This window comes from Phoca vitulina, unplaced genomic scaffold, assembly GCF_004348235.1.
Source record: "Phoca vitulina isolate PV1807 unplaced genomic scaffold, GSC_HSeal_1.0 scaffold3, whole genome shotgun sequence".
Taxonomy (NCBI): domain Eukaryota; kingdom Metazoa; phylum Chordata; class Mammalia; order Carnivora; family Phocidae; genus Phoca; species Phoca vitulina.
Window position 1 is genome coordinate 35,400,944 of NW_022589706.1, and position 25,389 is coordinate 35,426,332.

Here is a 25,389-nt window from a genome sequence, read left to right on the forward strand (position 1 = left end):
TTCTCCACAGAAAGAAAGATGTATAAGAAAAGCAATATGGTAAAGTATTACCATTCAAATGTACCAATAATAATGAAAGTTTTATTACATATTGTTCAATATATATGCATAAGTGAATATACTACAGTCAGAATATTTACAGGTCAGAATGTGATTACATCTTACCTTTAAATGTGACAAACAGTTCTGTAGGAAAATATGCCAGTTATTTAAAAAAAACTGTTTCTGACTGACACACAAAAGGCAGGTAATTAGTGGATATAGAGCCTGTAGGAGACAGGGAAAAGGGGATTAACATTTTTCATGAAAAAGCACTGGAGCTGTAAATTATATTTATTCTCATCAACAAAGAGAAGTAAATGTTTTTAGGCAGTGTTCCCATTTGTCATAAGAAGTACGATCTCATAGAGTAATCTAACAAAAAATGAAAACGGGCAAATTTTCTACAAGAACAACTCCTTAATCTATCTCATCTCATGCTTTTATTTTTCCGTAGACGCATCGCTCCTTCAACCAATACAGTGGTGAGGAACCCAGGCCCTGGGATCAAGGACAAACTGGCATTAAAATTTCAGCTTTCTATTTGCCAGGTGCGTGACTTCAGGGTGGATATATTAAGTGATCCAAGGCTCGCTTTCCTAACATGTGGAGTGCTGAATAATAATTATGTATCTCCTACAGGGTTGGGAGGCTTAAAGTAAAACAAAGAATGCAAAGCACTTAGTTCAATGCCTGGCACAATCACTGTTTATTCATTATTAGATCTCTATCTTAAGTGGTCAAGTATTTGTCTAATTCTCCACACTTTCTCCAAGCTGCATAAAAATTTACAGAAACTCCTTTAACATTATATGAAGTGGGTGGTTAAGTGTGGCGGGGGGCGCGGGGAGCCTTAAATCTCTGAATAGAAATGATGCAATTAGACAGACAATGGTTCCTAAATAATCTAATACTTCTGAGTGCAATTAATTATAATGTAAAATAAAGGAATTTATGGTTTAATAGGCGTATAGTCAACCTCCCACATAGTATAATACATAATTTAAAGCACCTGTCAAGACAGGTAAATACCTAGAATGAAGTCTGAATAACCTATCAACTGTAGAGCTAGTCCAATTAGGAATAGAAAGTCTTAAAAAGAGCAGGAAAAATATATAAAACTTGCTCTTATGTTGCATTTTGGATATTTTATAATACTTTGAAATCTCTCCTGAATTCATAAATCAATTATTCTAACTCCTAATGAAATACTGAAAGGTTTGAATGTTTTTCAATACCAATGAATGCTTCTTTCTGGAGCTCAGTTCAAAAGTAGTCTGATAAAGCATCTCCACAAAATTTTTCAAACAGGGAACATTCACTTCATTTTTAACAGCCTAGAAAGATAACAGAAGAAAGAAAGAAAATGGTTACAAACATTAGATAAAACTATACAAGAATTACAAGAAATTTCTGTAAGGTTTGAAATCGGTTAATAATTCACGACTATCTCAGCGAAGTCCTGCAAACTGCCAAATGACCAACTTGTTCAGTAAATAAGAGGAAGTTGGCCCCTGCCCTGAGAACGCAGGTAAGGGAACAGGCAATGAGCATGTGCTACAACAAACAGATGCTGCAAGAGGAAATTCTCGGTGCTCCAGGCACTCAGAAGGGGCCCCTGGAGAAAACCTCCACAAGGAGGTAACACCTCGCTGAATCCACCTCCTCTTCCCTGAAATAGGGCAATAGCTCCCCAGGTAACCTCTGGCCTTGCCCTCCACTATTCTGTCCTCCCACACTGGGATCCAGCCGCATCAGCTAGCTTTTGCAGTTCCTAGAACATATAATGCGTGGTCTTACTTCAGGGCATCTGCACTGGTTTCTTCTGCCCAAAAAGCTCTTCTCCCAGATACAGCACACCTTACTCCCTCGTTCCTTTAGTTTTTGCTCAGTTGTTTCTACCTCTTTCGAGGTGGAGGTCTCACCTAATCACTTTATCTAAAATTTCAACTTCCTTACTCCCTCAGCAATTCTTCTCCCCCACCTGACTTTACATTTCTCCATAATACTTATCACCATCTACATACTATATATTTTATATACTAGATGACTGTTGTCTGCACTAAAAGTAGCTCTCTAAGAGCAGGGAGTCTTTCCTACCTTGATCATTCCTGCATTCCCTTTGCATAGAAGAGGCTCTGATACAAAGAAAGCATTCCATACATGTAATGAATGAGTAAGTAGAGTCCAACCAGGCAAAGGGGGGGGGGGGGAGGTTATTAAAGAGGCAAGAATGTTCCACACAGAAGGAGCTCTATGTGCAGAGTGAGTGCTATGGGTTGAACTGTCACCTCTCCCGCAACCCAAATTCAGATACTGGAATCCTAACTCTGCGTACCTGTACCAAATAATGTGTGACCTTATTTGGAAATTGCAGATGTAATTTGGTCACTGCAGATGTAATTAGTTAAGTTAGGATGAAGTCCTATTGGGGTACGGGGACCCTAATCCAACATGACGGGTGTCCTTGAGAAAAAAAAAAAAGAATTTGGACAAAGACGCACACAAGCAGAACGCCATGTAAAAATGAAGGCAGAGCTCAGGTGATGGTTCCCTAAGCCAGGGAATGTCAAAGACATCAGAAACCTAGGTGAGAGGCACGGAACAGATTCCCCCTCACGGCCCTCAGGAGGATTCAACCTGACAACACCTTGGTCTTGGACACCCAGCCACCGAAACTGTGAGTCAGTAATTGTTGTTTAAGCCATCTAGTTTGGGGTACTTTGTTAGGGCTGCCTTAGCAAACAAAGCAAACATGGCAAAAAAGAAGAATCAGGCAACACAGTATTAATGGACCACAGTCAAGGGTCTTTCTTCCTACAACCTGCTCCTTTTAATTACCTTAAAAATACAACCTAATCCCAGTTAGGTACCCGGCAAAACCAGATTTTCACATAAGGGGGAAGCACCAATGACAACCTGGGATTGGATAAGCAGTAATTCAAACCACTTCTAGAAAAAGAAATTGAAGTACATGTACTAATGATAATAGACCAAAACTGACGGTTTTATAAATGATTTTATAAATTATACCATCTTGGCTAGAAGCGGAAGTTAGTAACTCTCCATGTATTCAGGTTTTATTTTAGTTGAAAATTTTAAATGTGGAGAAATTTATTTTCATGTTGCGAATCAAACTGTAGTTTAGACTTATATTTTATAATATTGAATTAAATGGCTTGTGATCTATATATTCATATGAATTGATTTGTGGTATTCAGGTCCTGTCTAGGGCATGTTTAGAAAAGGTGGATAGGGAATTGTAAGGAAAGTGAAGAATTTCAAATATTAATGACAGTGACTGGCATGATTTTTTTCTATACCTGTCTTGAATATTTACTTATAAATATTTGAGGATTTTTTTTTAATGGGTATGAACAAAAGTCATGAATTATAGCTTTGCAGGTAGTTTGAGTCAGATAGCCTCCCAGTCCAGTTTTTAGCCATGTGAACAGTCTGTTTTCTTTTTGATAAAATAAACCTATCATTTATAAAACCATTATGGAATGTAAGAGAATCAGATATATAGACCCACACATATAGAGCCAATTGATTTTTTTTTTTAAGACTTTATTTATTTATTTTTGAGAGAGAGAGAAAATGAGAGGTGGGGAGGGGCAGAAGGAGAGAGAGAAAGAAAGAAGCAGACTCCAGGGAGCCCAAGGCAGGACTTGATCCCAGGACCCTGAGATCATGACCTGAGCTGAAGGCAGATGCTTAACTGACTGAGCCACCCAGGAGCCCCCCAGCCAATTGATTTTTTAAACAAAAAACTAAGCTATTTAGAAAGCACTGTCTTGTCAACAAATGGTCAGATGGTGCTGGAACAACTGGATATCATATGTAAAAACAAAACAAAAACTTAAAATCAGTTCATACCTCAACCATACACAAAATTAACTCAAAATGGACCACTAACCTAAAATTAAATCCTAAAACTAAAATATAGGAGAAAACCTTTGAGACCTTGGGTTAGGAAAAGACTTCTTAGATATGATACAAAAAGCACAATTGCTGAAAGAACAAAATGATAAATCAGACTTCATCAAAACTTCTCTTCCAAAGACAGTTAAGAGAATGGAGCATATATCTGATAAAATATCTGCATCTAAAACATATTTTTAAAATATATTACGGTGCCTGGGTGGCACAGTTGGTTAAGCCTCCGACTCTTAGTTTCGGGTCAGGTTGTGATCTCATTAATCATAGGATCCAGCCCCGATTTGGGCTCTGTGCTCATGCATCAGTACAACGGCTAAAACTAAAACAATTGGCTAAAGCAAGAGTTGGTGAGGATGTGGAAGAACTAGAACTCTCACACACAGCCCCTTGGAATGCAAAATGTGTGACTATTTTGGAACATGGTTTGACAATTTCTTTAATAATCAAACATATACCTTCCATTTGGTCCACCAATCTCACTCCTAGACATTCCCCCAAAGGAAATAAAAGCATATGTCCCATACACAGAGTTGTGCATAAATGTTCACAGGACCTTTATTTGTAACAGCCAAACACTGGAAACAACCCAATATTCAAAAACAGGTGAACACATAACCAAACCATGGTATATCCATGTAAATGAAATACTACTCAAAAGAGGAAAAACCCACTGATATATTCCACAACATAGTTGGAACTCAAAACAATAATGCAGAGTAAAAAGAAGCCAAAAAATGGCTTTGTACTGTAAAGTTCCATTGATATGAAATTCTAGGAAAACCAAAACTAACGTGGAGTGATAGAAAGACAATCGATAGTTGCACTGCCCAAAGGTGGGGTGAGTGGAAGTAGGAATTAAAAAAAAAATAAGGAAACTTTCAGGGTGTGATAGATATGTACATTATCTTTTGGGGGGGAGCGCAAAGGGAGAGAAACTTAAGCAGGCTCCATGCCCAGTGTGGAGCCCGATGCGCGGCTCGATCTCACAACCCCAAGGTTGTGACCTGAGTCGAAATCAAGAGTCAGATGCTTTACCAACTGAGCCACCCAGGATCTCCCGATATGTACATTATCTTGATTGTGGTGATGGTTTCACTGGTACATACAAAGGTCAAACTGTATACTCTAAGTATGCATAGTTATTATATGTCAATTTTACCTCAAGTTTAAAAATGAAATGATATATATGAAAAGAATATTTACACAGCAGTGTGTAGTATACTGAAAGTGAGTAGCATATCACATATACAGAACTGAGTTGGGTTAGGGAAAAAAAAACCCGTGGGAAATAAAAAACCTGGCATCTAAGTATTGTAAAATCCCTTAATCCTATTTATAGCATGCTGTTACTAGTAACTGCAAAAATTATTTTCAAATGACACACTGCTTTTATACCAAGGAAGGCTTTTATAAATCTGCTTCCCTAGATGTTAGTGCAATCATACTTATAATAATCCTATTTTCTAAATAATTTAGAATATATAGTTTGACAAGTATGATGAATGTCAGCAGCAACTACAGAACATTTAAAATCGAGACAGTCCTGTAAATGCCAAGGTACATGTTACAGTACTTTTAATTTCTTCAGAGGCTACTAAAATGGCCACCATACCGTAGGAAGGAAAAGCCATGAGTAAATGCAGTATGTCGCACTGAGCTATTTCAGGCGGCCGTTACCTAGAGGCATAACCTAGAAGCTAGGTTGCAAATACTCCGCCCTCTTAACAGTCTCTGAATCTTAAGGACCTGGGCCCATTCTTTTAATTAAAAGACTAATCAATGCTCTACTAGCATTTGGCTAATAACCATTTTCCCCATATCCACATTATATTCCAAGTTTCCACTTACTAGTCTATGAAATTACCAGAAAGTAAGACTATTTCATGTGGCAACTTCTTCCACAAAAAGGTACCTTTCACATACAATATAAAAATAAAAATATACTTACAGCAGCTACAGGGATAAGAATCTCCACAAATAAACCAGCAAGTGCATGTTTTATATCTTTATCTTTTACTTCTAAGAAATACTGAGCACATTCCTTGAGGGGGAAAGAGGTATAATATTAGGTTCACAAAAGAGGAAGATTTAAGAATTTTTATATCATGATAATTTTGTAAATACTGTCATTTTACCAAAAAGCTAAGGTCAAAACATGCTCAAATTAAAAAAGAAAGTTAATTCACACTTGTGACAAATTTAACAGTTGGAGTAAGGAATTAATAATGATGTCATTAATTTATATACATTTTGTTTCTTTTAAAAAGTCATGAAGAGCAAGAATAACCACTGTAAGGCTAATTCTAATCCCTGCAATGGAGAAAGTATATCACCTGCATGAACTGAAATGATGCTTCAAAATCTTCTACAGGATACATTTTCACTCGAAAAAATTTCATTCCCATTATTAAGCTGATGATGCTTTGTACCACATGTGGGCTCTGTTCCTTTTGCCGTAGTTCTTTCAATTCTGTCACAAACTTCTTCCTCACAGCCTGAAACCTTTAATATACACGAATATATAATATGATATGAATTTAAAACACTAACTTTCCACATGATATTCAACGTGGAAATCTTTAGATACTGTACCTAAACATCATCTCTTTTCTTGGCCCTCCTCAAAATTACCAGAAAAGCATAGAGAAAAACAAAGTTATTTGTCATTCCGAATCTGCTGTTCATTTATTTTAAAATTACAAGTTCTATAAGGAGATAAAATAAGATTTCTTTATTCCTATCATAGCATCAGTACAGCTCCATCACCATTTAAGAATCATAATAAAAACAAAATCAAATAATCCACCCATAAAACGTCCCCCTGTAAATCAGATAGTGTCTAATTTTTAAGGCTCCTTTTTATAAAGTCTGTAATTTGAGTTATACGGAGAACAAATTAGGGACTACAAATTTGTTCAAAGACATGAACCAATCAGTTTTAGACCACTATCACTTAAAATTAATTTCTCCTTACACTGGAGAAAAACTGAAGGAGAGGAATGGGAGAACATGGTCTCGCACAATGGGAATAAGCGAAAGAACCTGAAATGCTTTCAAATATAAGCACCATCCTGGATTCAAATGACCACAACTGATAAGGGGTTTTTTTCTGTTTACACTACAAAAAGATACCTAACAATTTAATAACCAATAATACTTAATTTCCCCCCTCTACAAAATATCAAACAGCTAAAGATTTTACTATTAATGTTACTTGGGGAAACCAGTTCCTGAAAATAAAAATGACAAATGAAGCATATTTTCCAATTGTCAGTGACTACAGAGGGGAAAAAAAATAGTGCATACTAATGAAATATGGATACATGATAGAAAATACTACTTATCCACTTCCATTTGAGTCTTGGGGAATACAATACCATTTTCCATGAATGTATTCTTTTGCATTTTATAAGGAAAATATAAAGTGGATAAAAACCTTTCCATTGCAATAACACTAGAATCCAAGGGTTTTCTCTTTTATTAAATTTCTCATAATAATTATTAGTCACTAAAATCACAGGAACTAAACATTAACAAGAATTGTACTTGGCTTCTTAGAATTTAGAAAGGTTTTTATCTGATGATTTCAGGACCAAAGACTCTTTAAATGACATCAAGAAAATCTTCATTGATAACTTTTTACCTCACAAATTTTCCAGTAGCAACAAAGGAAATTCAAAATCTTCCATAGTCTTCAGAGCAACCACAAGATACTAAAGACAAACTTTTTTACTATTTACTATAATGATGGTTCAAGGCAATTCCATGAGTGTAACTCCTAATGAACAACACCTTTATGGAGTAATCTATTACCTCCTTTTTCTTTTTTGGTATCTCTTCTACCTATCCAAAACTCTGTTTGGTGCGTTTTAAAACAAATAAGATAATTAGGAGGAAGACACTGCACTCAGAAATGAAAGTACTCAACTAGAAAGTATTAAAAGTCATTATTAGCTCTGTAGAGTTCTAAAAAAATAAAAAAGACTTAAAAAAACACTTCTCATAGAACAGTTAAAAATAGGCAATAAGGTAATGTCCTGACTATTCCTGGTAATTTCCGACTTCCTCAATTCAGACATTTACGGAAAACCCCAAATAAATGAAAACAAGTTGTGAAATTAACATATGGATTTAACTTTTAAATCCTCTAAGGAATAGAGCAGCTAAGTAATAAAAGGTGAGTTCAAAATAAATATGAAAAAAAAAATAGATCTAAAACTATTATATTAGTAATGAAGCATTCTAAAGCACAAATTGAAATCAGGATTTATAACACTTACTTTGATTGGGCAAGAACCCCTATCACCTCTGCATATAAATCTGCAATAATATGCACATTCCCAGTGTTGGTTCCTGAATATCTAAAACAACAAGAGAACAAATGCATTATCAAATTTTTCTACGAACTCTCCCTAATAAATCTGAAAATTTCTTATCAGGGTGTTATACAGTTTTTTTTCTCTGAAGATTCATCTATAGGATAATAAAAACCACATGAATTTTCTTCTATCTGGATTTTACTGTCATGAAATCTAACCTTCTAATTCTTATGTAAATCCAATCAATAGTTTTAAGAATTATTTTAATAAAATCTTTCCTATGGAGGCGCCTGCCTGGCTGCCTCAGTTAGTACAGCATGTGACTCTTTATCTGAGGGTCTTGAGTATAAGCCCCACACTGGGCATGGAGCCTTAAAACCAAAAAACAAAAAACCAACAACAGAAAACACCTTTTCTATAAGCATTTGGTGTGGATTCCGAAAGAAAAGAAAGAAAAGAAAGAAAAGAAAAGAAAAGAAAAGGAAAGAACAGAAAAAGAAAGAAAGAAAGAAAGAGAAAAGAAAAGAAAGAAAGAAAAGAAAGAAAAAGATAGAAAGAGGAAGGAAGGAAGGAAGGAAGGAAGGAAGGAAGGAAGGAAGGAAGGAAAAGAAAATTGCTTTGAACTCTAAAAACAAATAATCAATGAGAGTTTGAATTATACTTAAATGGTCTAAACCTGGCCAGCAGAGAAAACAATGACCCCAAGCTAGCATTTTACTTACCCTTCCTTATGTTTAAAGTGCTTAAAAGCTAAGTTTAGAACTTCATGAACTAAGGGATCGGGCACAGGATGAACAGGAATCTAGAACAAACAAATTATCAAGTCAGCAAGAGCTAAGTAGGTTACAAGTCTTTTCTGAGTGTTCTCCACATTTCAACTCATTAAATCAATAACCAGGTTTCCATTTCCATGATATGATCTACTACTACTTAGTCAATCTTCCCTTTTTCTAAGGATGTTACTTTCTCTGAGAATTCAGTTACCCATCTAATTTAATAGGCTCTAAATTTAAGAACGTTAGCTTCATAATCACAAATCCTTGAACTCTGGCCCATAAAGGGGAAAAAGCAGTCATGATCGCTGATGTGACTGTAATTATTACTGCACGGAAATTACAAAGACACCCACATGTACCTCTCTGCAACACCAACAGGAAAGCAACCTCTGGCTGAGCCAGCCACACATTCCATTTGTCTTGATTTTCTATCATAAACAGTAGCCAAAACGACACCAACTTTTCCAATTTAAAACTATTTGTGGCCTTGTTCCTATTAGAAATCTGTCATTTAAATACCTTTGTTTTGTTTAATTCTTTAAATGCTCCTTCCTAAGCCATGAAACAAATCAAAATGTTTAAACCAGAAAGTAAAATCCCTGCCCCATCCCCCTTTTATAATCACTATTAATAGCTTAGTATATATCCTTCCAGATTTTTTCCTACACACACCCACACATACACACCTTAGTTTTTTTATTCTTATGTTATGTCACCATACAGTGCATCATTAGTTTTTGATGTAGTGTTCCATGACTCATTGTTTGTGTATAACACCCAGTGCTCCATGCAATACATGCCCTCCTTAATACCCATCACCGGGCTAACCTATCTCTCCACCCCCTCCCCTCTAAAACCCTCAGTTTGTTTCTAGGAGTCCAGAGTCTCTCATGGTTCATCTCTCCCTCCAGTTTGCCCCCCTTCATTTTTCCCTTCCTTCTCCTAATATCTTCCATGCTATTCCTTATGTTCTATAAGTAAGTGAAACCATATTATAATTGACTTTCTCTGCTTGACTTATTTCACTTAGCATAATCTCCTCCAGTCCCATCCATGTTGATGTAAAAGTTGGGTATTCATCCTTTCTGATGGATGAGTAATATTCCATTGTATATATGGACATCTTTATCCATTCTTCTGTTGAAGGGCATCTTGGTTCTTTCCACAGTTTGGCTATTGTGGACATTGCTGCTATGAACATTGGGGTGCATATAGCCCTTCATTTCACTACATCTGTGTCTTTGGGGTAAATACCCAGTAGTGCAATTGCTGGGTCATAGGGTAGCTCTATTTTTAATTTTTTGAGGAACCTCCACATTGTTTTCCAAAGTGGCTGTACCAACTTAGATTCCCACCAACAGTGTAAGAGGGTTCCCCTTTCTCCACAACCTCTCCAACATCTGTTTCTTGTCTTGTCAATTTTTGCCATTCTAACTGGTGTAAGGTGGTATCTCAGTGTGGTTTTGATTTGAATTTCCCTGATGGCTAATGATGATGAACATTTTTTCATGTGTCTCTTAGCCTTTTGTATGTCTTCTTTTGAGAAATGTCTGTTCATGTCTTCTGTCCATTTTTTGACTTGATTGTTTTTTTGGGTGTTGAGTTTGAGAAGTTCTTTATAGATCTTGGATATCAGCCCTTTGTCTGTGGTGCCATTTGCAAAAATCTTCTCCCATTCCGTGGGTTGCTTCTTTGTTTTGTTGACTGTTTCCTTTGCTGTGCAGAAGCTTTTTATCTTGATGAAGTCCCAAAAAGTTCATTTTCACTTTTATTTCTCTTGCCTTTGGAGACATGTCTTGAAAGAAATTGCTGTGGCTGATGTAGAAGAGGTTACTGCCTATGTTCTCCTCTAGGATTTCGATGGATTCCTGTCTCACATTGAGGTCTTTCATCCATTTTCAGTTTATCGTTGTGTATGGTGTAAGAGAATGGTCGAGTTTCATTCTTCTGCATGTGGCTGTCCAATTTTCCCACCACCATTTATTGAAGAGACTGTCTTTTTTCCATTGCATATTTTTTCCTGCTTTGTCGAAGATTATTTGACCATAGAGTTGAGGGTCCATATCTGGGCTCTCTATTCTGTTCCACTGGTCTATGTGTCTTTTTTTACACACCTTAGTTTTCTTAAAATGATGCATCTTTCCATGTCAGTACTTAGAGCTCCTCCTTTCTTTTCAATGGCCACATACTACTCAGCATATTATAATTTATTCAATGAGCTTCCTATTGCTGAACATTTCATTCCAGATTTTCAATAATCAATATAATGCTATACAATAAACATCTTGTACATTTAATGTTATATACTTGTATAGTTCCATGGGAGAGAGTCCTAAAGAAGGAACTGATGGATCAAAGATTATAAAAGTTACCACTGATATATATTCAAGGTCTATATATGTGTGGGTCTGTTTTTGAAAAAGCTCACTATTCTATCAATTTTTATATGTTGGTACTAAAATCATAGAGTCTTCATTATTAGACTTTATGAATAAGTTCTGATGTCTGGTACTGAAAATCCCCCTTATTTTTCTTCAGAGAGAGCTTAGCCATTTTTGGCCCACTGTTCCTCCATATTCAACTTAGAGTCACCCTTCGAAGGTACACAAAAAATGTCAGGATTTTCCATTGGAGTTGCAATCAATCTATACATCAATCTGGGGCTAACTGTATTCTTCTACATTCACATGGAATATCTTTTCACTTCTTTAAAGGCTTTTGGCAAGGCTTTATAATTTTCTGTTTTTGTCCTTTGATGGGCTTATTTCTAATAAATATGAAGAGAAGCTTGATTTAATTAGTAATAAGGAGAATGAAAATACACAAGGTATCATTTTACACCTACTCAATGGCGAAAAGTCTGACAATACCAAATAGTAGAGATAATGTAAATGAATGAGGTTTATAGACATTGCTGGTGTTAAGTTTAAATCAATTTTTTATATAGCCAACAATCAAGTGAAGCAGATCAAAGTATGCCACCTCAAAATACGTCACTTTGGCATGAGAATTATTTTGAGCTGAAGGCAACTGACAAAGAGCAGGTGCAAGAAAAGCTCTCCAGCTTTTCTTTTTCTGCCTAAAAGCAGTCTCCCCTCTCTTTCCCACACCAAGAAAACAACAACTGTTATCATCAGAACCAGAAAGCTGACAATGAGATAGGTCTGCACAAAGCTTACTAAACAGCCCTTATCTTCCATTAGTTTCCCCCATAGATCTTCCTTCCCCCAATTTACCACCCCTAGAAGCCCAGACACTTTTCCTTTGTCTTGTCACTTCACAAAGTATTGCTCTTTGTTAAATTTTAGGGCCTAACCATTCTTTGTCTTCAACTTCTTTTCCATGAAGACCTCCATATGCGTATGTAATAAACCTTTTCTCCTGTTAATGTGATGTTTCTCAATTTAATTTGTAGGGCTCCAGGAATTAACTTAAGAGGGTGGAGCTCCACTACACTAGCAATTATATGCCTAAGAAAATTATTATGTATAGCTACACACTTCATGGATTAATCCTAGGAACATAATGTTGAGTGAAAAAGTAAGTCCCAGAGGACAACATACAGTATGATACATTTTTTAAAGAAAATTCAAAGACAAGAAAAACTTACTATTCAAACATATGAAAACATTTTTTAAAGAAAATAATTAACATAAAAATCAGTATAATGGTAAGAGAGTAGCCAGGGAGTGAACTAGGAGAGATTCACATAATTAGGCTTAAGCTATCGGGTTTTTTGGGCCTACAGGTAACCATTATATTGTAAACAAATACAAAGGCAGCCACACAGAGACCAATGATAACAGTGTACCTTGAACCAGGATCATGATTTATCCCATTCTGTGGCCCGAAGTCCAATTAAAACAAAACACATAGGAATTCCACATTTCCCTTTTTTTTTTTAACTATATATATTACAGAACACCTCATCAATAGGATAAAATCATAATAGAGATTTTAATTTATCAAGAAAGCCACAAACTAGACTGGGGGAAAGAACAGCAGGGAACTCTAATTATTCAGAGATGGTCAGGGAATGTTTCTTGAGGGTTTGATAAAGGGGAGGTTTTTATTTAAAATCTACAAAGGTAAATCAGGAGTCTATCAGGAGGGAGCTGAATTTAGTCCTGAATAACGATTAGGAGCTAGTTCAAACCTAGTAAATAGGAGAGAGGCATTAGAAACAGTAACCACAATTACATTGTAATAAGGGACAAGAGATACAAGAAATCCAGTAAGTAACTATTCATTGATGTGTATTCAGCTCAATGAGAAAGTGACTAAACTCACACAACACAGAGGAGAATACTAGCGTTTTAAAATGCTGTCCAGGGGCACCTGGGTGGCTCAGTCGGTTAAGGGTCTGCCTTCAGCTTGGGTCATGATCTCAGGGTCCTGGGATCGAGCCCCGCATCGGGCTCCCTGTTCAGTGGGGAGCCTGCTTCTCCCTCTGCCCCTCCCCCTGCCTGTGTTCTCTCTCTCTGTCAAATAGATAAATAAAAACCTTAAAAATAAATAAATAAAATAAAATGCTGTCCAAGCAGAGGGAGGCATGCAGCTAACACAGCTTTGAAAGGCTCATGGTGAACTTTTACTCCAGGGGGAAGGCTATAGCTTTATCTTGGCTAGGCAGATTGATATTTGTTGTTGAACAGAGGAGGATCAGAGAGAGCATTTGTCTCAGATTTCCTAGAAATTGGGACCATCCTAAAGGCCTGTACCTGGAATCCAATTTGAAGAAAATGAAGAAAATGTGCTTCATCACAAAATCAAATAGGGATTAAGTGAGGAAGCAGCTGTAATCCAAACTCTACCTTTCTTAGTTCTCAATGAACCTTTTAAAAGTAGTAGCCTGATAGAGAAAAGAAGTTTATTCATCTGTTTGTAGAAGCCAAGATTTGAAAATCCCATGTTAATAAATTGTACAGAAACGGAATTTATTCTACACAGGAAGGTTCAAGAATTCAGACTCTACAAGAATAATCTCAACCTCTGTCCCACATTGGAAGACTAAATTTTAAACCCAGGATTTCTTTAGCAACTAGAAATACTTAACTAGGAAGTTCATGATTGACTATATAATTATAAAAAGCTTTTCAGGGGTGCCTGGGTGGCTCAGTCAGTTAAACATCTGCTTTTGGCTCAGGTCATGACCCCAGAGTTCCAGGATCGAGCCCCCCAACAGGCTCCCTGCTCAGTGGAGAGTCTGCCTCCCCTTCTCCCCCTGCTCCTTCTCTCTTGCTCTCTCAAATAAAAAAAAAAAATCTTTAAAAAAAAAAAAAGAAAAAAAAAGCTTTTCAGGGACGCCTGGGTGGCTCCATTGGTTAAGCATCTGCCTTCAGCTCAGGTCATGATCCCAGGGTCCTGGGATCGAGTTCTGCATCAGGCTCCCTGCTCGTTGGGGAGCCTACTTCTCCCTCTGCCTGTCGCTCACCCTGCTTGTGTTCTCTTTCTCCCTCTGACAAATAAATAAAATCTTTAAAAAAAAAAAAATTAAAAAAAGCTTTTCAATCTTTTATAGGCAGACACTTCCTCATAGAAGTGTAACAATCATGTTTTGTTGATATAGGAATTTCAGAACATTGGCTGATCAATTAAGTAGAGGCATGACAATCTTTTACTTGGTACTCTGAATACCTCTTTTTAGGACAGTACTATTATCTCATATTAAGAAGAAACTCAAAACAGTATTCCCAAAGTGCTCCTTTTTTTACACACCAAGCTGATGAATTTATTATAAGTAAACTATAATCAAACCTTTATACAATAAATAAAAACATTTTCTTCACTATAATGATAAAAGTGTAGAAAGACCATGGATTTTGGTTTAATCAAGCCAAAGCTTCTCTTTTTACTAGTTATATAACCTTGAGCAAGTTTCCATTTCCCTACCTTTAAAACAAAGACAACAGACTGGAACTCTATAATCAATGGCCCTGAGAGAATGAAAAATCGAGTATAATACAATTGGAGATTAATTCTTGTCTTCTCACCTTTTCCATCTTTTTCTAAAAGGGACTAGGCCAAAATTCTTACCTCCTGAGAAAGCAGGGCACACAAAGGGACTAGAATACAAGGATGGAGACACTGAGGGGAGAGCCTGGTAGGGAAAATGGCAGGAAACCAGGGCCCATTCGAGAAGCAAGGAGGCAGATGTAGTCTCCCAGCTGATCTTCCCTCAACTGGGCCCATAAATAGGCCCTAGGGTAACAAAAACAATTACTATCATCAATGCTGCTGTCCCATGCATCCCAGTCAGCCCTGTGGCTACCCACTGATGGTTAAAATGGAGCAGACACCTACCACCAGGGGCTGACAAACTTCAGTAGGGAAGAGGCTGTCCGTGGATCAAGCAGCTTGGCTTCCAGAACCTATTCCAGAATTCATGGCGCTAATCATACAGGCTGGCTGCAGACATTTCACTGACCTTGCAATAATGCAACTCTGCATTTTATGTGATTTAATTTTTTATACTCCACTTACTGTGCTGTGCTGTGGTTTTCCCATACTGATTTCCTCACAGGAATGTTTAGTGCGCTCTAGGCCAGAGATATGAAATACAGGTTAACTCAAACCTGTAATTTCTCCTAAACTGTCTTATTTGGTCCAGCGATATCTGATGCCTACCAATGACATCTAGGGGCACTCTTAGCCATGCTATATACTCTTTATTACTCCCCTACCATGGCCACCATCAACCCTTTTTATGCGTCTGTGTGTCAGGTATTAGGTAGGCATTTTTATAAATATTACTTGTAACACTTAGTCTTACAGGGTAGATGATTGTCCCCTATTTTACAGATGGGGGAACTAAAGTTCAGAAGCTGATGTGTACTTCTCTAGAAAATACTGTATGCCCAGTTTCCGACATATAAAAATGCATTGAATAAAGGAAACAAATAAGGAAAGAAAGCTTTCAATTTTATCATATTGTAGCCAGAAAAGAGACACAGAAATAGAAGTGAAAGAAGAAACAGGTCTTACCTTTAATTTTTGGAAGAAAAAAAGGACCATCTCTACACATTTTAAGAATGGACATTTTCAGGATGCACAAACATTCTTAAAATCCCTATTTCTCCCCTTATTTTCAGTAATAATAACGATAGTAATAATAAAATCATTCTCAAACTGAATCTCAGAAAAAGGCAGCGGGGTGGGGGTGGGGGCAGAATCCTATTTCAGCTTATAGAGGAAAAGTTCTACTTTCATGGAGTAACATTCCCACCCATAGTATCAAGACTTTTTCAGGTCTTGTCATTTGAGATTTTAGAAGCAGCTCTAATTCTACTTCAACACTCCAGAAGGATATATATCTATTAGACTCTAAAGAATACCCCGGGGCGCCTGGCTGGCTCAGTCAGAGGGTCATGCAACTCTTGACCTCAGAGTCATGCATTCCAGCCTCACGTTGCATATAGAGATTACTTAAAAAACTTAAAAAAAAAAAAAAAATTACCCAAGTTTTATTCCAAGGCCATTCCCACCACCACCTCCCGAACTTTAATGCTTTTATCACATCATCAAAGTGAAAAATAACAAAATCAGGGTAAGATATGGATACTGTGGAGTCAGTGAGGCTCATTCATTACCTAAGCGACCAGCTTTCAGTGCAAAGGGGAATGAATACATTTAGTCTCAGAAAAATCACAAATAACTGCATAACCTTCAGGGAACTCATCCACATCGAAAATGCAAATGTTAAATCTGAAAATACTAAAGATGTACTCCACCTTCTGATACTTCACAATAGCACAAATAAAACTAAGCCAAGAGCTGGAAGTGGTTTACAAACCAAGTTTCCCAATCTTCTTATTTGTTTCAAAGAGCAAATGTCTGACTAAAATTTCATATGAAAAGAAAATTGCTTCAAACTTTCTAAAGCTTTATGTTTCCGTTTAATCAAGCTTTTGCTATGAATTTGAAAGCCTTTGGTATCAACATGCTAAAATTGGTAGTTGGCCATGACCCCAAAATTATGTTTGACTTTCTTGAAAAAATAAAATCAGTCCTCTATCATCTTGAATTACTTTTGTTCCCACAGTGAATCACACTCATTTCATCACATTTATACTAACTCAATTCTTTGTCTAATTTGTCATGATTAAAACTTTAATTTTCCAAGATGCTGGCCATTTCACCTAATTTTGTATCACTGATTTTACCAATATTTCTATTATTAACGGGAGAAAACTTGGAATAAAACAGTGAACTAACTTTATAATCATCAGCAAGTCACTAAATTAAGAACATTTCTTTATCTGCAAGATGAAAATAACAGATAATACTTATGGAGCACTTTCCATGTCCCAGGCGTTACTGTATTTAATGCTTATGATTCTACAAAAATGATATTATCATCCCTCTTTTACAGAGGGGGGAAAAAGGTAGTGGATAATAACTTGCCCAAATTACACAGCAAGACAATGACAGAGCTGAGATGAAAACACTTGCCCTGTCTGTCTCCCAGTTTTATTACAATGACCGGCTGATACAAAGGATATAGAGCCCTCAGGCGTTATGAAGAGTTCTACACACGCATGAAGACGTGACAAATTATTCAAGAAACAAAAAAACGTATAATATATGAGGTCAAGGACTAATCCGTAAAGAATATTTACTCCTCCTTATGACTGGCCCAACCATGTATCAATACTTCAGTACTCCTGGGACCGTCCGTCTCATCAAAATAAAACTGAGTCACGTTTTAATATGTCTCTTACATGGGGCAAAAGTAAAAATCCTATTAAATTCAAGATATATTACATTGATTAGTCTCCAGATCTATTAAACCCTATATCACTTTGACACAGTAGAAAATTGGGTTAGTTTGTCATGATATTTCAGAAAGCTCTATTGATTTTTACTTCATTTTCTCTGGTTTTATTAGTTTTGAAGAAGCGAAAAAGACTTCCTTTTACTGGGGAAAAGAAAAAAAACCTATGTCAGATTTTTAATAAATAAAGTATCTCTGTGTTCTTTGTGACAGATTTTATTCTTTCATGGGTGCATTTGAGTGAAAGTATGAGGATAATGAATAAAAGAGAGAAAACAGTAAGTGGAAAGGCCACTGTAGGTTGGAACAATATGGTGACAGAACCAAAAAACAGAGCTTTGCTATTAAAGCTGTTGTAGGGATGCCTGGGCGGCTCAGTTGGTTGGGCGCCTGCCTTCGGCTCAGGTCATGATCCCAGAGTCTTGGGATCAAGCCCCGCATCCCTCCTCATCAGGAAGCCTGCTTCTCCCTCTGCCTGACGCTCCCCCTGCTTGTGCTCTCTCTGACAAATAAATAAATAACATCTTAAAAAAAAAAAAAAAAGAGCTATTGTATTTCTTTTTTTCATACTTTGAGTCCATTTGAACCATGGATCTGAAGGGATTTTGTGGAATGAACTTGAAAAATGTGCCCCATGGAAGTTTATAGATCCAATGGTTCTCTCCTCCAGAAGAGCCATCTGGATTATTTTTTAAGAGGAGAAGGAAGGAGGATGAAGACCAAGAGGATGGGGAAGGCGAAAGGACAGGGGAGAGAAAGGGGAAGAGGAGAGAGAGAAACTGACATAGGGCTTTCTGTGTACGGAAGCCCTGAAACTGCAATTTGGAGCACCTTTCAGAGGAGACACCGAATGGCAAGTAAAAGAATGTCTTGGGAAACAAAGGAGAAAAGGCACCATGGAGCCAGATCAGAGAGGGGCCTGAATGTCTAGGGGAACTTACAATTTCTCCTGCTAAAAGAAGAAAACCTGTATTATTGAATCAAGCAAAGAAGTGCAAAATGCTGGTTACCGAATCACCCACATGACCTACATGGGCACACAGGAGATGCTAGAGGTCAACCACAATGAGTCCTAGGCAAAGTCTAGTCATGGTCAGTGGCTGCTCTGGTCCAAAGCTCTTCTATCCCTAATTACGCTGGCCTCAGGGTCTTAGGATCCCAGCGAAACGGAGATCACAGAAAGCAAACCTGGCTTGTTAGCACAACTCCCAGAGGAAATTTCTTTCCTACACCTAGAGAAAGACCTTTATGAAAGGCACAAATTAATTAAAATGATTTTCACCTTCGATTAACTCACTTATCTGTTTTTCACGTCTCAAACTTTTATGTGCAGATTTCAGATACTCAGATTTCAATGATTTTTCACATGTTACAAAAACAAAGGCAAAGTACAAAGAAATACATCATTCAAATAATTTTATATTGCCTCTGTCAAAAAAAATTGGCTGTCAATTAACTTTATAGCTAACATTTGCTGTTTGTTTTCATATTATATATTCTACTTCATTTTGTATAACAAAAACAAAATCCCTGTCCAAACAGGTCATATGGAAAATGTGATTTTTTTTTTTCTTTTAGGTTTCCTAACTTTTTCAAAACATCACAGTGTACGTGGCTGGAAATATGTGGCTTGTGTTTGAATGATAACTTTTTAAAGACTACAAACTTAAGAATACTTTCATGCATTTGAACAAAGTAGTTGATTTTAGTAAATAAAAAAACAAAAATGGACAAAAAAAAAAACCTTTCAAAATCAGTACAGGTATTTATATGTATTTAAATGTATACCTGTACTCATTTTTAGTAATAAAAATATACATGATACCAGACTTCGGATGTTAAACTCATGAGTGCAGCGTAAGCACATGCCAGCATCCTAACCAACACTGAATAGACATTAAAACATTATCTTGAGGTGTTTTCACTTGTCCAAAAACCATTCACACTTGACAATTCAGCGTTCCCCATGTCAAAGTGGCCCTATCGCTCAACTGTAACTGCACAATTACTACATGTTGGAACGCAGGCTTGATGGCTTCGGAAGAGAAATTCTTTGAAAGTGGACTGAAGTCGATGAATGACAGGCAGACTATATTCACAGCTAAAAGCCCACATGTAACCCAATTTCCATTCAGCTCAATTTTGCTAACAAGATCTATCTTAGACGGCATTTTACAAAGGTAAAAAGAATAGGAAGTGATAGGTACAAACCATGAAAGCCCCAGGCAACTGAAGGACATGTAATTATATTGTAGAAATCTAGCTAACGTGGGCCAGAATTTTAGACATAACATCCTAAATAAGGTAAATGAAACGTGAAGGCAAAATAAGAATAAGAAACACAAACTCTGCAGACAAAAGAGCTTCTTACCTGCTTTAGAACTTCAACTAAAACTAAACAAAAAATGAAATCTACTGCTAAGTCTCTCCTTTCAAGAAGATAATCTCTTTCACGTTGTTGTTCATCCCTGAAACAAGAACCCCAAATTAGGATTGCACTTAAGACCATAAATCTTAAAATAGCTATTGGTTAACAGTTCGGTTATTTACTGAGCTCCTTGTATGTATGGTGTCCTACGGCAGCTGACTGTTCAAGCTGTTTTTAAATTACCCAATGTATGTACACTCTCATTTTCTTTCTCTTGTTGGGTATTTTGTACAGTATTGATGAACACATCACTATTATATCTGTCAGAAATTAAACCCATTCTAAAGCAATCAGTTAAGAAAAATATTTTAAATTTTATTTAGAAAATCTAACATTACTCCATATTTGATCAGTATTTTTTTAAATTAAGAACTGAAATAAAAGTAGTAACTCTTCTGATGAAAATAGAGTGCCAGCTAACTTCTTGCATATCTAAGGTGAAAAATCACAAGTGGCATCAAATAAAGTCCAATTCCAAACAATGGATCATCTGCTGAACACAGATAGATGTTCTATGCAAAGCCACCTCCCTGGCAAATTCGAAGAAGGGAAAGAGAAGTTCTGGGATTTGAGTACCAAGGAGAGTCTCACGGTATCATAATATAGGGTTTGGCAGTCCTCCTGTATCACAATTGCTTCCCTTCACAAACCATAGGAACGGGACCTTCTTTGAATATTTTCTTAACTTCAACTATTAAAGGTCCTCATTGAAGTACTGAAATGATGCTCCTGAAATTCATTTTTGCGTAACTATCCTAGTGATGAGTACCATGGAGATCCATCGACCTTAACTGGTACCTTCCCTTGATTTACAGTTAAGTATGGACTATGCTTTCCCTTTACTATCAGTTTCATAACAAAAGTAATCAATGTTTTTCCTTAGAAACCAAACAATACCGGTCTTGGGTTGAGAACATTATCGCCCCCTTCAACGAAAGGATTTCAATTCTAGGTAGAAGAGTGGAAAATGAGCCACTTACCCCTTAGACTTTGTGCTAGACCGAGGCCTGTACTCATAGGATTCATCTTCAGTTCCATTCTGGCGTCTGTACCAGTCAAACAAGGTGCGAAGTAAGGAAGGGAGACAGTGCTCTGCTACTGAGCTCATAGAGCTTATCAACTGAAAACATAAGATATTACCAAAAGATAAAATACATCATCAAGGTACCACACTCCTAACTATTAGCCATCACTGGGAAATGATTAACATTTCTAGGATAAACAGAGTAACTCAAATGCGATAAATGTGTTTTAAAATAAAAATAAGAATTAGGGGTTTATCCAAGTAACAAAGTGGGCTAAGTTTTACCCACTATTAAACTTTGCCCACATCCATTCAGTTTAGCTTAGCAGCTTTCACCTTTTTCCTGCTTCCATATACTACTCACATGTGTAAAAACATGACCCTTAGTAATATCCCTGATTATACAGAAGGATACCTATGGGAGAACTGGTATGCATAACATGAGAAAACCACACCTGCCTCCTTCCCCCTGACCAGTTCCTCCTCTATACTCACGTGAACAAAAGGTTGTAAATATTGCCACTAGAATGAATGAAGAGATGGAGGAACAGAGAAGACTATGTTATGTTAGAAACTGTGCGAAAGTAAACTTTGTTTTTTTGTTTTTTTGTTTTTTTTAAAGATTTTATTTATTTATTTGAGAGAGAGAGAATGAGAGACAGAGAGCATGAGAGGGAGGAGGGTCAGAGGGAGAAGCAGACTCCCTGCTGAGCAGGGAGCCCGATGCGGGACTCGATCCCAGGACTCCAGGATCATGACCTGAGCCGAAGGCAGTCGCTTAACGAACTGAGCCACCCAGGCGCCCGCGAAAGTAAACTTTGTATCGTTCTGATGCGGAACAGAGAATTTTATAATTACATTATTAATTTGTGACACCCACACATGAACATATTAGAAATGTGTTGTAACAAGCTTTTAAAGCTTAGAATATAGAAGCAGACAGCATAAAGATAAATCTAGTGGGATGAACAACTGCTATTCAATTTGAGGCATCCCTGAAACTATCTGAATTCTAGGTGAATATCAAATCAATTTCACGAACAAACTCAGCGTTCCTGGAGCGCAGTTAAGAGGCACACCAGCCATCCTTAGCAAGCAGTCCCCAGGGTCACTCTTCATCTGGAGGATCTCGAGCAAAAAACCGCTCTTCATGGGAATTTCTGTATCTGATGCAACTCACTGCTCATAAAATTAATATTTCAAAGTATACAAACATGCTTCACTCCGTTTTTCTTAACTGAAAAATGATGGGTTGCAGAAATACTCAAGGTCTTGTTCAGGTCCAGGACTGTAGAAAGTGTCAGTTAATGAAGATAAATTGATACCTCTAGGAATTAAACATTTACTTTTCCTAATATTTGATAGCCTTCATATAACTTCAAAATGTACTTCATCCAAGGAAATAGAAAAGAATGAAAGTTTTATTTGATTGTGTAAGCTCTTTTTCTTTTTCCTTATCTCTGCCTTCCTTTAATCATGCTTTTATTTATAATTACCATAATTTGACAGGTAAATAGTTTCTAATATAGGAAATTAAACTAAAAATAAGATTCTAATTTTATTTAACTAATTTTTCAAATTTATATTTTATTAACAATGAACAGTATCACTCAAAGGAAATCCTTTTAATATCTAAAGAAGGAACAATAAAATACCATCCGCTATTGTAAATATATATTAAAGTTTCTACCACACTTGGCTTTTTACTGTGGAAAAAAAACTGAACTTGGGGCACGACTATTTAAAGTTTCATTAATCATTTACACAGAAAAAACAACAAATGGATATATTCCTTAAAAACACTGTTTAATAGGATTTCAAATTCTGATTATACATTTATTCATTAGTGGATTTAAGATCTGAATAATCTAAATACCTTTAATATAGTAATAAAATAAATAAAAATTACTAATTAGTAATAATTAATACCTTTTGCAGTAGCATTGAGATTTGAAGAGCCTTATATAAAGTGATCTTAATATTACTTTAACAGAGAATTAGCCTTCCTATCTATGGTTTCTTCTTAGGCCAGTGGCTACTCAGTAAGTGTATGCATCAGAATCCCCTAGGAGCTATTGTAAAATACAGGTGCTGGAGCACTGCTCTTGGTAATTCTGATTCAGAATTGGGTCAGAATCCAGAAAATACAATATCTTGTTAAGTCTCCACCAGGTAATTCTAGCCAGTCATCCTTATCTAGTCAATTAAACTAATATGAACATTAATCTCTGTTTCCCAGATACATAATTATGAGAATAGTAGTACAGGAATACTAGGTACAAATGGAGAGCTAATCTGGGTTATTGGTTTTTGCAAACAATATACAATAAAACAATTCTTGAATGAACATAATTATGACAGAAGAGGAAAGAATTAACATTATAGGAATATCACACTCAATTTTAGGTATTAATGTTCTATCTTAAGGTTCTGATAGCCCCAACAAGAAAAAACAAAAGTTAAAAGCTAAAATACTATGGGGCAACTGGGTGGTTAAGTGTCCAACTCTTGATTTCAGCTCAGGTCATGATCTCAGGGTTGTGAGATTGAGCTTCATGTCGGGCTCCATGCTGGGCATGGAGCCTGCTTAAGATTCTCCCTCTCCCTCTTCTGTCCACTCCCTTCTGTCCCTTTCTTTAAAAAAAAAAAAAAAAAAGGTAAAATATTATTATGTGAGAATTGTGTGAATTGGTACACCAGGGAAGATTGAGGTATGTTAATTGGAAACGTTTTAAGAAAATTTCAAAGGTCACAATAAAGAGATTACCAATGAAAAGTAAAAAGTTTTAAGACGCTAAATGACAGAAACCGGGGCACCTGGGTGGCTCAGTTGGTTAAGCATCTGCCTTTGGTTCAGGTCATGATCCCGGGGTCCTGGGATCGAGTCCCACATCGGGATCCCTGCTCAGCAGGAAGCCTACTTCTCCCTCTCTCTCTACTACTCCCCCTGCTTGTACTATCTCTCTCTCTCTGTGTGTCAAATAAAATCGTAAAATAATAAATGACAGAAACCAATCAAGTTCACAGATCATTCCATGAACCATAAAGTTCACAGTTCATAACTCCTTCTATTTACTTTGTTAAAAAACAAACTACCAATTTCAGACTGAATCTAATGTGTAATGATATAAAGGATCACTAAACAAAATAAAATAATTTCTTAATATTGGATATATTTGGACCAGACTGTTAGGATGAACATTTTCCTTTCAGGAAAATATATCCCCCCGAAATTGGCATACCTGGTCAAACTGAAGATCTTCACCTCTTTGAAGAGATCTAGACAATGGCTTCTCCTACGGTTAAAAAAAAAAAAAGAAAAAAAGCATATATACAAAATATGAGAAATCTTATATATATTAACAGATTCATGAGTTGGTTTTGTTTTTGTTTTCATTTGTAATTAGATTTTAAACAAAGGTAAGACTCCCTCTTTTTAATACACACACACACACACACACTTGCTACTACATACACAGAATACCTCTTTGAAAAAAAAAGAAATAAGTGTTTGCAAATGGGGAAAGAAATTGGATAGTTAGGATAAAGGGAGGGTTGGGGACTGGGAGTGGAAAGTTGTTACTACAAAGATTTTTGTACCATTTGAACTTGCATATCACAGAAGCCAAGGGAAAAGAGTACTACATAAAGAAAGAGCATATTGACAGTGAAACATGATACTTTGGTGAGGTGACCTTTCAGTATGGTTGCTTCCTATTAAGTTAAGCTTCCAGTTTAGTGTTGTGTCTTCCTTCAGCACACAACAGTACTGGAACCTTTTTCTTTTTTTAACTTTCCATTTGTTATGTTCATTTATTTGCTGAAAAAACACAACTGAGTTCCTACTATGAGCAAGCAACATCCGTGAACCAAAGAGGACTCAGAGAACTCATTGTGGAAAGCTTAGACCCTTTAATCTTCAACCAATGGGTCTGGGGACATAACTGATAGTAAAGTCTCTCCACCCTCTCTCACCTGCATGTGCACTCTTCCTTGCTTGTATGAAGAAATGACTCAAAAGAGGTCAGTCCAGATTACTGTCTAAAGTTAGTATAGAAAGAGTGTCATGGTGGGGGGGCACCTGGGTG

General features: G+C 36.6%; 1 protein-coding gene across 9 annotated transcripts in view; it reads right to left on the reverse strand.

Moving 5' to 3' along the window:
- FRYL (FRY like transcription coactivator) overlaps positions 1-25,389 on the reverse strand; it is a 254,467-nt gene that overhangs the window by 104,470 nt on the left and 124,608 nt on the right. For all 9 annotated transcript variants that reach the window (XM_032400333.1, XM_032400332.1, XM_032400322.1 and 6 more), the window contains 9 exons: positions 24,544-24,597; positions 21,258-21,397; positions 20,221-20,317; positions 9,023-9,102; positions 8,262-8,342; positions 6,315-6,483; positions 5,930-6,022; positions 1,278-1,376; positions 166-267 (listed from right to left, as the gene is read on the reverse strand). In XM_032400333.1, coding sequence (XP_032256224.1) covers positions 166-267; positions 1,278-1,376; positions 5,930-6,022; positions 6,315-6,483; positions 8,262-8,342; positions 9,023-9,102; positions 20,221-20,317; positions 21,258-21,397; positions 24,544-24,597 — 915 coding nt within the window. The remainder of the gene's footprint in view (positions 1-165; positions 268-1,277; positions 1,377-5,929; positions 6,023-6,314; positions 6,484-8,261; positions 8,343-9,022; positions 9,103-20,220; positions 20,318-21,257; positions 21,398-24,543; positions 24,598-25,389) is intronic.